The 12,907-nt window shown below is 60.1% G+C and overlaps 1 protein-coding gene across 1 annotated transcript in view; it reads right to left on the bottom strand.

Annotated features, from left to right (window-relative positions):
* The window catches only part of LOC137346534 (kinesin-like protein KIF12), a 174,570-nt gene that overhangs the window by 122,597 nt on the left and 39,066 nt on the right, over positions 1-12,907 (bottom strand). Inside the window, exons 4-5 of the mRNA XM_068010008.1 lie at positions 10,581-10,702; positions 5,499-5,574 (exon numbers count right to left, since the gene is read on the bottom strand). Coding sequence (XP_067866109.1) covers positions 5,499-5,574; positions 10,581-10,702 — 198 coding nt within the window. The remainder of the gene's footprint in view (positions 1-5,498; positions 5,575-10,580; positions 10,703-12,907) is intronic.

Genomic DNA, 12,907 nt, shown 5'->3' with positions numbered 1-12,907 from the left:
CCCGTCCTCTGAAGCTGTTGACTCTCTCTCCCCCTCCCCTGAAGTTGTTGACTCTTTCCCCCTCCTCCGAAGGTGCTGACTCTCTCTCCCCCTCCCCTGAAGGTGCTGACTCTTTCCCCCTCCCCTGAAGCTGTTGACTCTCTCTCCCCGTCCTCTGAAGGTGATGACTCTCTCTCCCCCTCCCCTGACGGTGCTGACTCTTTCCCCCTCCCCTGAAGCTGTTGACTCTCTCTCCCCGTCCTCTGAAGGTGCTGACTCTCTCTCCCCCTCCACTGAAAGTGCTGACTCTTTCCCCCTCCCCTGAAGCTGTTGAATCTCTCTCCCCGTCCTATGAAGGTGCTGACTCTCTCTCCCCCTCCTCTGAAGGTGCTGACTCTCTCTCCCCCTGCCCTGAAGATGCTAACTCTCTCCCCCTCCACTGAAGGTGCTGACTCTCTCTCCCTCTCCCCTGAAGGTGCTGACTCTCTCTCCCCCTGCCCTGAAGGTGCTGACTCTCTCTCCCTCTCCTCTGAAGATGCTGACTCTCTCTCTCTCTCCCCTGAAGGTGCTCACTCTCTCTCCCCCTCCTCTGAAGGTGCTCTCTCCCCCTCCCCTCAAGGTGCTGAATCTCTCTCCCTCTCCCCTGAAGGTGCTGACTCTCGCTCCCTCTCCCCTGAAGATGCTGACTCTCTCCCCCTCCCCTGAAGATGCTGACTCTCTCCCCCTCCCCTGAAGGTGCTGAATGTCTCTCCCTCTCCCCTGAAGGTGCTGACTCTCGCTCCCTCTCCTCTGAAGATGCTGACTCTCTCTCTCTCTCCCCTGAAGGTGCTCACTCTCTCTCCCCCTCCTCTGAAGGTGCTCTCTCCCCCTCCGCTCAAGGTGCTGAATCTCTCTCCCTCTCCCCTGAAGGTGCTGACTCTCGCTCCCTCTCCCCTGAAGATGCTGACTCTCTCCCCCTCCCCTGAAGATGCTGACTCTCTCCCCCTCCCCTGAAGGTGCTGAATCTCTCTCCGTCTCCCCTGAAGGTGCTGACTCTCTCTCCCCCTCCCCTCAAGGTGCTGACTCTCTCTCCCCCTCCCCTGAAGGTGCTGACTCTCTCTCCCCTCAAGATGCTGAATCTATCTCCCTCTCCCCTGAAGATGCTGACTCTCTCTCCCCCTCCCCTGAAGGTGCTGACTCTCTCTCCCCCTCCCCTGAAGGCGCAAACTCTCCCTCCCCCTTCTCTGAAGGCGCTAACTCTCTCTCCCTCTCCCCTGAAGGTGCTGACTCCCTCCCCCTCCCCTGAAGATGCTGAATCTCTCTCCCTCTCCCCTGAAGATGCTGACTCTCTCTCTCCCCACCCCTGAAGGTGCTGACTCTTTCCCCCTCCCCTGAAGGTGCTGATTCTCTCCCCCTCCCCTGAAGGTGCTGACTCCCTCCCCCTCCCCTGAAGATGCGGAATCTATCTCCCTCTCCCCTGAAGATGCTGACTCTCTCTCCCCCTCCCCTGAAGGTGCTGACTCTCTCTCCCCCTCCCCTGAAGGCGCTAACTCTCCCTCCCCCTTCTCTGAAGGCGCTAACTCTCTCTCCCTCTCCCCTGAAGGTGCTGACTCCCTCCCCCTCCCCTGAAGATGCTGAATCTCTCTCCCTCTCCCCTGAAGATGCTGACTCTCTCTCTCCCCACCCCTGAAGGTGCTGACTCCCTCCCCCTCCCCTGAAGGTGCTGACTCTATCTCCCTCTCCCCTGAAGGTGCTGACTCTCTCCCCCTCCCCTGAAGGTGCTGACTCTCTCTCCCTCTCCCCTGAAGCTGCTGACTCTTACCCCTCCCCTGAAGGTGCTGACTCTTTCCCCCTCCCCTGAAGCTGTTGACTCTCTCTCCCCGTCTTCTGAAGGTGCTGACTCTCTCTCCCCCTCCTCTGAAGGTGCTGACTCTCTCTCCCTCCCCTGAAGATGTTGACTCTTTCCCCCTCCCCTGAAGGTGCTGACTCCTTCCCCCTCCCCTGAAGCTGTTGACTGTCTCTCCCCGTCCTCTGAAGGTGCTGACTCTCTCTCCCCCTCCCCTGAAGTTGCTGACTCTCTCTCCCCCTCCCCTGAAGGTGCTGACTCTCTCTCCCCCTCCCCTGAAAGTGCTGACTGTTTCCCCCTCCCCTGAAGCTGTTGACTCTCTCTCCCCGTCCTCTGAAGGTGATGACTCTCTCTCCCCCTCCCCTGAAGGTGCTGACTCTTTCCCCCTCCCCTGAAGCTGTTGACTCTCTCTCCCCGTCCTCTGAAGCTGTTGACTCTCTCTCCCCCTCCCCTGAAGTTGTTGACTCTTTCCCCCTCCTCCGAAGGTGCTGACTCTCTCTCCCCCTCCCCTGAAGGTGCTGACTCTTTCCCCCTCCCCTGAAGCTGTTGACTCTCTCTCCCCGTCCTCTGAAGGTGATGACTCTCTCTCCCCCTCCCCTGACGGTGCTGACTCTTTCCCCCTCCCCTGAAGCTGTTGACTCTCTCTCCCCGTCCTCTGAAGGTGCTGACTCTCTCTCCCCCTCCACTGAAAGTGCTGACTCTTTCCCCCTCCCCTGAAGCTGTTGAATCTCTCTCCCCGTCCTATGAAGGTGCTGACTCTCTCTCCCCCTCCTCTGAAGGTGCTGACTCTCTCTCCCCCTGCCCTGAAGATGCTAACTCTCTCCCCCTCCACTGAAGGTGCTGACTCTCTCTCCCTCTCCCCTGAAGGTGCTGACTCTCTCTCCCCCTGCCCTGAAGGTGCTGACTCTCTCTCCCTCTCCTCTGAAGATGCTGACTCTCTCTCTCTCTCCCCTGAAGGTGCTCACTCTCTCTCCCCCTCCTCTGAAGGTGCTCTCTCCCCCTCCCCTCAAGGTGCTGAATCTCTCTCCCTCTCCCCTGAAGGTGCTGACTCTCGCTCCCTCTCCCCTGAAGATGCTGACTCTCTCCCCCTCCCCTGAAGATGCTGACTCTCTCCCCCTCCCCTGAAGGTGCTGAATGTCTCTCCCTCTCCCCTGAAGGTGCTGACTCTCGCTCCCTCTCCTCTGAAGATGCTGACTCTCTCTCTCTCTCCCCTGAAGGTGCTCACTCTCTCTCCCCCTCCTCTGAAGGTGCTCTCTCCCCCTCCGCTCAAGGTGCTGAATCTCTCTCCCTCTCCCCTGAAGGTGCTGACTCTCGCTCCCTCTCCCCTGAAGATGCTGACTCTCTCCCCCTCCCCTGAAGATGCTGACTCTCTCCCCCTCCCCTGAAGGTGCTGAATCTCTCTCCGTCTCCCCTGAAGGTGCTGACTCTCTCTCCCCCTCCCCTCAAGGTGCTGACTCTCTCTCCCCCTCCCCTGAAGGTGCTGACTCTCTCTCCCCTCAAGATGCTGAATCTATCTCCCTCTCCCCTGAAGATGCTGACTCTCTCTCCCCCTCCCCTGAAGGTGCTGACTCTCTCTCCCCCTCCCCTGAAGGCGCTAACTCTCCCTCCCCCTTCTCTGAAGGCGCTAACTCTCTCTCCCTCTCCCCTGAAGGTGCTGACTCCCTCCCCCTCCCCTGAAGATGCTGAATCTCTCTCCCTCTCCCCTGAAGATGCTGACTCTCTCTCTCCCCACCCCTGAAGGTGCTGACTCTTTCCCCCTCCCCTGAAGGTGCTGATTCTCTCCCCCTCCCCTGAAGGTGCTGACTCCCTCCCCCTCCCCTGAAGATGCGGAATCTATCTCCCTCTCCCCTGAAGATGCTGACTCTCTCTCCCCCTCCCCTGAAGGTGCTGACTCTCTCTCCCCCTCCCCTGAAGGCGCTAACTCTCCCTCCCCCTTCTCTGAAGGCGCTAACTCTCTCTCCCTCTCCCCTGAAGGTGCTGACTCCCTCCCCCTCCCCTGAAGATGCTGAATCTCTCTCCCTCTCCCCTGAAGATGCTGACTCTCTCTCTCCCCACCCCTGAAGGTGCTGACTCCCTCCCCCTCCCCTGAAGGTGCTGACTCTATCTCCCTCTCCCCTGAAGGTGCTGACTCTCTCCCCCTCCCCTGAAGGTGCTGACTCTCTCTCCCTCTCCCCTGAAGCTGCTGACTCTTACCCCTCCCCTGAAGGTGCTGACTCTTTCCCCCTCCCCTGAAGCTGTTGACTCTCTCTCCCCGTCTTCTGAAGGTGCTGACTCTCTCTCCCCCTCCTCTGAAGGTGCTGACTCTCTCTCCCTCCCCTGAAGATGTTGACTCTTTCCCCCTCCCCTGAAGGTGCTGACTCCTTCCCCCTCCCCTGAAGCTGTTGACTGTCTCTCCCCGTCCTCTGAAGGTGCTGACTCTCTCTCCCCCTCCCCTGAAGTTGCTGACTCTCTCTACCCCTCCCCTGAAGGTGCTGACTCTCTCTCCCCCTCCCCTGAAAGTGCTGACTGTTTCCCCCTCCCCTGAAGCTGTTGACTCTCTCTCCCCGTCCTCTGAAGGTGCTGACTCTCTCCCCCTCCCCTGAAGCTGTTGACTCTCTCTCCCCCTCCCCTGAAAGTGCTGACTGTTTCCCCCTCCCCTGAAGCTGTTGACTCTCTCTCCCCGTCCTCTGAAGGTGCTGACTCTTTCCCCCTCCCCTGAAGCTGTTGACTCTCTCTCCCCGTCCTCTGAAGGTGCTGACTCTCTCCCCCTCCCCTGAAGGTGTTGACTCTCTCTCCCCCTCCCCTGAAGGTGCTGACTCTTTCCCCCTCCCCTGAAGGTGTTGACTCTCTCTCCCTCCTCTGAAAGTGCTGACTCTTTCCCCCTCCCCTGAAGGTGCTGACTCTTTCCCCCTCCCCTGAAGGTGTTGACTCTCTCTCCCCCTCCCCTGAAGGTGTTGACTCTCTCTCCCTCCTCTGAAAGTGCTGACTCTTTCCCCCTCCCCTGAAGGTGTTGAATCTCTCTCCCCGTCCTCTGATGGTGCTGACTCTCTCCCCCTCCCCTGAAGCTGTTGACTCTCTCTCCCCCTCCCCTGAAAGTGCTGACTCTTTCCCCCTCCCCTGAAGGTGTTGACTCTCTCTCCCTCCCCTGAAATTACTGACGCTTTCTCCCTCCCCTGAAGGTGTTGACTTTCTCTCCTTCCCCTGAAGGTGCTGACTCTCTCCCCCTCCCCTGAAGCTGTTGACTCTCTCTCCCCGTCCTCTGAAGGTGCTGACTCTCTCCCCCTCCCCTGAAGCTGTTGACTCTCTCTCCCCCTCCCCTGAAAGTGCTGACTCTTTCCCCCTCCCCTGAAGCTGTTGACTCTCTCTCCCCCTCCCCTGAAAGTGCTGACTCTTTCCCCCTCCCCTGAAGGTGTTGACTCTCTCTCCCTCCCCTGAAATTACTGACGCTTTCTCCCTCCCCTGAAGGTGTTGACTTTCTCTCCTTCCCCTGAAGGTGCTGACTCTCTCTCCCTCTCTCATTGATGGGGACAGGAGCGAGGATGATGTGATCTTGATGTGGTTCCAGTCCCCAAGAGGTTAATGTGTTTTCTGTTTCTCTCCCTGCTGGTGCTGAAAGGTGAAGGGTGTGTTTTATTGGAATGTTGCTCCCCCCGGAAGGATGCACTGGACTGTGACAGCTGGTAGTCAATGAGTTACAAACTGAGACCGTACTCACCAGGGTGACTGGACCTGCCATTGTGAAGGTCTTTCCTGATCCAGTTGGTCCAAAAGCAAACACAGTGCAAGCATATCTGTAACGAGAGGGCACACTTCACCTGGGGCAACTTGAGAGGGGGTAGAGTGAGCAACTATTGAGACAGGGTCATTAACAGCATTCCTCTGCTGCTCCAGGTTAAATTGTTAATGGCCTGATCATCAAAAAGTTTCAAAAAAGTTTTTATACAAGGCAGGTGATAATTCCCCCGAGCAACGTCTCGCCAGTTAACCAGTGTGTTGTTTCACAGATGCTGATCCTGATCCAGACCCTGGGGTTGTTTTTGGAAAAGGCTATAGTGTGACTCACTGCCGGATAGAATCCTCAGTCAGGACTGGGAGTTCTGCCACCTCCGCAGTCAGGCCCACCCTCCGCAGTCCGGCCCACCCTCCGCAGTCAGGCCCACCCTCCGCAGTCCGGCCCACCCTCAGCAGACAGGCTCACCCTCCGCAGTCAGGCCCACTCTCCGCAGTCAGGCCCACTCTCCACATGTCCGGCCCAGCCTCCGCCATCAGGGCCACCCTCCGCAGTCAGGCTCACCCTCCGCAGTCCGGCCCACCCTCCGCAGACAGGCCCACCCTCCGCAGTCCGGCCCACCCTCCGCAGACAGGCTCACCCTCCGCAGTCAGGCCCACTCTCCGCAGTCAGGCCCACTCTCCACATGTCCGGCCCAGCCTCCGCCATCAGGGCCACCCTCCGCAGTCAGGCTCACCCTCCGCTGTCCGGCCCACAATCCGCAGTCCGGCCCACCCTCCACAGTCAGGCCCACCCTCCGCAGTCAGGCCCACCTTCCGCAGTCAGGCTCACCCTCCGCAGTCAGGCCCACTCTCCGCAGTCAGGCCCACCCTCCGCAGTCCGGCCCACCCTCCGCTGTCCGGCCCACCCTCCGCTGTCCGGCCCACCCTCCGCAGTCAGGCCCACCCCCCGCAGTCAGGCTCACTCTCCACAATCCGGCCCACCCACCGCAGTCAGGCCCACTCTCCGCAGTCAGGCCCACCCTCCGCAGTCAGGCCCACCCCCCGCTGTCAGGCCCACTCTCCGCAGTCAGGCCCACTCTCCGGAGTCAGGCCCACTCTCCGCAGTCAGGCTCACTCTCCACAGTCCGGCCCACCCACCGCAGTCAGGCCCACCCTCCGCAGTCAGGCCCACCCCCCGCAGTCAGGCCCACCCTCCGCTGTCCGGCCCACCCACCGCAGTCAGGCCCACCCTCCGCAGTCAGGCCCACCCTCCGCAGTCAGGCCCACCGCCCGCAGTCAGGCCCACCCTCCGCACTCAGGCCCACCCTCCGCAGTCAGGCCCACCCTCCGCAGTCAGGCTCACCCTCCGCAGTCAGGCTCACCTGCCGCAGTCAGGCCCACCCTCCGCAGTCCGGCCCACCCACCGCAGTCAGGCCCACTCTCCGCAGTCAGGCCCACCCTCCGCAGTCTGGCCCACCCTCCGCAGTCCGGCCCACCCTCCGCAGTCAGGCTCACCTGCCGCAGTCCGGCCCACCCACCGCAGTCCGGCCCACCCTCCACAGTCAGGCTCACCCTCCGCAGTCAGGCCCACTCTCCGCAGTCAGGGCCACCCTCCGCAGTCAGGGCCATCCTCCGCAGTCCGGCCCACCCTCCGCAGTCAGGCCCACCCTCCGCAGTCAGGCCCACCCTCCGCAGTCAGGCCCACTCTCCACAGTCCGGCCCACCCTCCGCAGTCAGGGCCATCCTCCGCAGTCAGGCTCACCCTCCGCTGTCCGGCCCACAATCCACAGTCAGGCCCACCCTCCGCAGTCAGGCCCACCCTCCGCAGTCAGGCCCACTCTCCGCGGTCAGGCCCACCCTCCGCAGTCCGGCCCACCCTCCGCAGTCAGGCTCACCCTCCGCAGTCCGGACCACCCTCCGCAGTCAGGCTCACCCTCCGCAGTCAGGCTCACTCTCCGCAGTCCGGCCCACCCTCCGCAGTCCGGCCCACCCTCCGCAGTCAGGCCCACCCTCCGCAGTCAGGCCCACCCTCCGCAGTCTGGCCCACCCTCCGCAGTCAGACTCACCCTCCGCAGTCAGGCTCACCCTCCACCTTCTGCCAACCTCAGACACTTCCACCAGCACCACCCTCAAGCTGCCATGTTTCAGGTTGGACCCCTCACTATAAACGGCAATGATATATTCGGCTGTGGGCGGCATCGTAGTTTGACCCTCAGTGATTAAAGGCACAGCACAGAAACAGGCCATTTGGCCCAACCAGTCTGTGATGGCATTTGCGTTCCACATGACCAAATGGGCCCCACTCCCCGTAGTGAGCGACACCCCTTAATATATGCCCCAAGTGAACGGCACCCTGTTTATCCTGCACAGTAAGTGACACCCCATTTACCTACCGCAATGAATGACACGCCGTTTACCCCCAGAGCGAGTGACACCAGATTTACCCCTCACAGAGAGTGACACCCTGTTTACACCCCACAGTGACACCCTGTTTAACCCCAACAGTGACACCCTGTTTACGCCCCACAGAGTGACACCCGTTGTACCCCCCACAGTGACACCCTGTTTACCCCCCACAGAGTGACACCCTGTTTACCCCCACAGAGTGACACCCTGTTTAACCCTCACAGTGACACCCTGTTTACCCCCAACAGTGACACCCTGTTTACCCCTCACAGTGACACCCTGTTTACCCCCCACAGAGTGACACCCTGTTTACCCCTCACAGCGACACCCTGTTTACCCCCCCCCCCACAGTGACACACTGTTTACCCCTCACAGTGACACCCTGTTTACCCGCCCCCCACAGTGACACACTGTTTACCCCTCACAGTGACACCGTGTTTACCCACCACAGAGTGACACCCTGTTTACTCCCCACAGTGACACCCTGTTTACCCCCCACAGAGTGACACCCTGTTTACCCCCCCACAGCGACACACTGTTTACCCCTCACAGTGACACCCCATTTACCCCCCCCCACAGTGACACACTGTTTACCCCTCACAGTGACACCGTGTTTACCGCCCACAGAGTGACACCCTGTTTACCCCCCACAGTGACACCCTGTTTATCCCCCACAGAGTGACACCCTGTTTACCCCCCACAGTGACACCCTGTTTACCCCTCACAGTGACAAACCTGTTTACCCCCAACAGTGACACCCTGTTTACCCCTCACAGTGACACCCTGTTTACCCCCCACAGTGACACCCTGTTTACCCCCCACAGAGTGACACCCTGTTTACCCCTCACAGTGACACCCTGTTTACCCCCCCCCAGGGACACCCTGTTTACCCCTCACAGTGACACCGTGTTTACCCCCCACAGAGTGACACCCTGTTTACCCCCCAGAGTGACACCCTGTTTACCCCCCACAGAGTGACACCCTGTTTACCCCCGCACAGTGACACCCTGTTTACCACCCACAGAGTGACACCCTGTTTACCCCCCACAGTGACACCCTGTTTACCCCCCACAGAGTTACACTCTGTTTACCGCCCACAGAGTGACACCGTGTTTACCCGCCACAGTGACACCCTGTTTACCCCCCCACAGTGACACCCTGTTTACCCCCCACAGAGTGACACCCTGTTTACCCCCCACATAGTGACACCCTGTTTACCCCCCACAGAGTGACACCCTGTCTACCCCCCCACAGTGAGTGACACCCTGTTTACCCCCCACAGTGACACCCTGTTTACCCCCCACAGAGTGACACCCTGTTTACCGCCCCACAGTGACACCCTGTTTACCCCGCACAGTGACACCCTGTTTACCCCCCCCACAGTGACACCCTATTTACCCCCCCCCCCCCACAGTGAGTGACACCCTGTTTACCCCCCACAGAGTGACACCCTGTTTACCGCCCCACAGTGACACCCTGTTTACCCCGCACAGTGACACCCTGTTTACCCCCCCCACAGTGACACCCTATTTACCCCCCCCCACAGTGAGTGACACCCTATTTACCCCCCCCACAGTGAGTGACACCCTGTTTACCCCCCACAGAGTGACACCCTGTTTACCCCTCCAAAGTGACACCCTGTTTACCCCCCACAGAGTGACACCCTGTTTACCCCCCACAGAGTGACACCCTGTTTACACACCCACAGTGACACCCTGTTTACCCCCCACAGAGTGACACCCTGTTTACCCCCCACAGTGACACCCTGTTTACCCCCCACAGAGTGACACCGTGTTTACCCCCCACAGTGACACCCTGTTTACCCCCCCACAGTGACACCCTGTTTACACCCCAACAGTGACACCCTGTATACCCCCCACAGAGTGACACCCTGTTTACCCCCCCACAGTGACACCCTGTTTACCCCCCACAGAGTGACACCCTGTTTACCCCCAACCCACAGTGACACCCTGTTTACCTCCCCCACAGTGACACCCTGTTTACCCCGCGCTGTGCGTGTCACCCTGTTTACCCCCCACAGAGTGACACCCTGTTTACCTGCCCCCACAGTGACACCCTGTTTAACCCCCACAGAGTGACACCCTGTTTACCCCCAACCCACAGTGACACCCTGTTTACCCCCCCCCCACAGTGACACCCTGTTTACCCCCTCACAGTGATACCCTGTTTACCTCCCCCACAGTGACACCCATTTTACCCCCCACAGAGTGACACCCTGTTTACCCCCAACCCACAGTGACACCCTGTTTACCCCCTCACAGTGACACCCTGTTTAACCCCCACAGAGTGACACCCTGTTTACCCCCAACCCACAGTGACACCCTGTTTACCCCCCCCCCCCACAGTGACACCCTGTTTACCCCGCGCTGTGCGTGTCACCCTGTTTACCCCCCACAGAGTGACAACCTGTTTACCCCCCCCCACAGTGACACCCTGTTTACCCCCCACAGAGTGACACCATGTTTACCCCCAACCCACAGTGACACCCTGTTTACCTCCCCCACAGTGACACCCATTTTACCCCCCACAGAGTGACACCCTGTTAACCCCCTCACAGTGACACCCTGTTTACCTCCCCCACAGTGACACCCTGTTAAACCCCACCCCGCAGTAAATGACACCCATTTTGATCTGCCTCCAGTAAGTGACACCCCGTTACCCAGCCATCGCCAGGCTGATCAGCCTTTGCATGGAGCAGCCGTCGAAGACCTCCTGCTGGGTCACCTCCAAGCCAAAGGTTGAGCTGAATGAGAAGATTCTGTCCCTGACACCAGATTTAACCTGAAAATAAAGGGAGACAATCACCGGTCAGTGCCAGACCCCAGACCAGGACAATCACCGGTCAGTGCCAGACCCCAGCCAAGGACAATCACTGGTCAGTGCCAGACCCCAGCCAAGGACAATCACCGGTCAGTGCCAGACCCCAGACCAGGACAATCACCGGTCAGCACCTGACCCCAGACCAGGACAATCACCGGTCACTGCCAGACCCCAGCCAAGGACAATCACTGGTCAGTGCCAGACCCCAGCCAAGGACAATCACCGGTCAGTGACAGACCACAGACCAGGACAATCACCGGTCAGCGCCTGACCCCAGACCAGGACAATCACCGGTCACTGCCAGACCCCAGCCAAGGACAATCACTGGTCAGTGCCAGACCCCAGCCAAGGACAATCACCGGTCAGTGCCAGACCCCAGACCAGGACAATCACCGGTCAGCGCCTGACCCCAGACCAGGACAATCACCGGTCAGTGCCTGACCCCAGCCAAGGACAATCACAGGTCAGTGCCAGACCCCAGCCAAGGACAATCACTGGTCAGTGCCAGACCCCAGCCAAGGACAATCACCGGTCAGTGCCAGACCCCAGACCAGGACAATCACCGGTCAGCGCCTGACCCCAGACCAGGACAATCACCGGTCACTGCCAGACCCCAGCCAAGGACAATCACTGGTCAGTGCCAGACCCCAGCCAAGGACAATCACCGGTCAGTGCCAGACCCCAGACCAGGACAATCACCGGTCAGCGCCTGACCCCAGACCAGGACAATCACCGGTCACTGCCAGACCCCAGCCAAGGACAATCACCGGTCAGTGCGAGACCCCAGACCAGGACAATCACCGGTCAGTGCCAGAACCCAGACCAGGACAATCACCGGTCAGTGCCTGACCCCAGACCAGGACAATCACCGGTCACTGCCAGACCCCAGACCAGGACAATCACCGGTCAGTGCCAGACCCCAGACCAGGACAATCACCGGTCAGCGCCAGACCCCAGACCAGGACAATCACCGGTCAGCGCCTGACCCCAGACCAGGACAATCACCGGTCACTGCCAGTCCCCAGACCAGGACAATCACCGGTCAGCGCCTGACCCCAGACCAGGACAATCACCGGTCACTGCCAGACCCCAGCCAAGGACAATCACTGGTCAGTGCCAGACCCCAGCCAAGGACAATCACCGGTCAGTGCCAGACCCCAGACCAGGACAATCACCGGTCAGTGCCAGACCCAAGACCAGGAAAATCACCGGTCAGTGCCAAACCCCAGACCAGGACAATCACCGGTCAGCGCCAGACCCCAGACCAGGACATTCGCTGGTCAATGCCAGACCCCAGACCAGGACAATCACCGGTCAGTGCCCGACCCCAGACCAGGACAATCACCGGTCAGTGCCAGACCCCAGACCAGGACAAACACCGGTCAGTGCCAGACCCCAGACCTGGACAATCTCCGGTCTGTTCCAGACCCCAGACCAGGACAATCACCGGTCAGTGCCAGAACCCAGACCAGGACAATCACCGGTCAGCGCCTGACCCCAGACCAGGACAATCACCGGTCACTGCCAGACCCCAGCCAAGAACAATCACTGGTCAGTGCCAGACCCCAGCCATGGACAATCACCAGTCAGTGCCAGACCCCAGACCAGGACAATCACTGGTCATCGCCAGACCCCAGACCAGGACATTCACTGGTCAATGCCAGACCCCAGAGCAGGACAATCACCGGTCAGTGCCCGACCACAGACCAGGACAATCACCGGTCAGTGCCAGACCCCAGACCAGGACAAACACCGGTCAGTGCCAGACACCAGACCTGGACAATCTCCGGTCTGTTCCAGACCCCAGACCAGGACAATCACCGGTCAGTGCCAGACCCCAGACCTGGACAATCTCCGGTCAGTTCCAGACCCCAGACCAGGACAATCACCGGTCAGTGCCAGACCGCAGACCTGGACAATCTCCGGTCAGTTCCAGACCCCAGACCAGGACAATCACTGGTCAGTTCCAGACCCCAGCCAAGGACAATCACCGGTCAGTGCCAGACCCCAGACCAGGACAATCACCGGTCAGTGCCAGACCCCAGACCAGGACAATCACCGGTCAGTGCCAGACCCCAGACCAGGACAAACACCGGTCAGTGCCAGAACCCAGACCAGGACAATCACCGGTCAGTGCCTGACCCCAGACCAGGACAATCACCGGTC

The sequence above is a fragment of the Heterodontus francisci genome, chromosome 30, assembly GCF_036365525.1.
Source record: "Heterodontus francisci isolate sHetFra1 chromosome 30, sHetFra1.hap1, whole genome shotgun sequence".
Classification (NCBI taxonomy): Eukaryota; Metazoa; Chordata; class Chondrichthyes; order Heterodontiformes; family Heterodontidae; genus Heterodontus; species Heterodontus francisci.
Note: the sequence above shows the minus strand (reverse complement) of the source record. Positions and strands in the feature narration are given on the sequence as shown.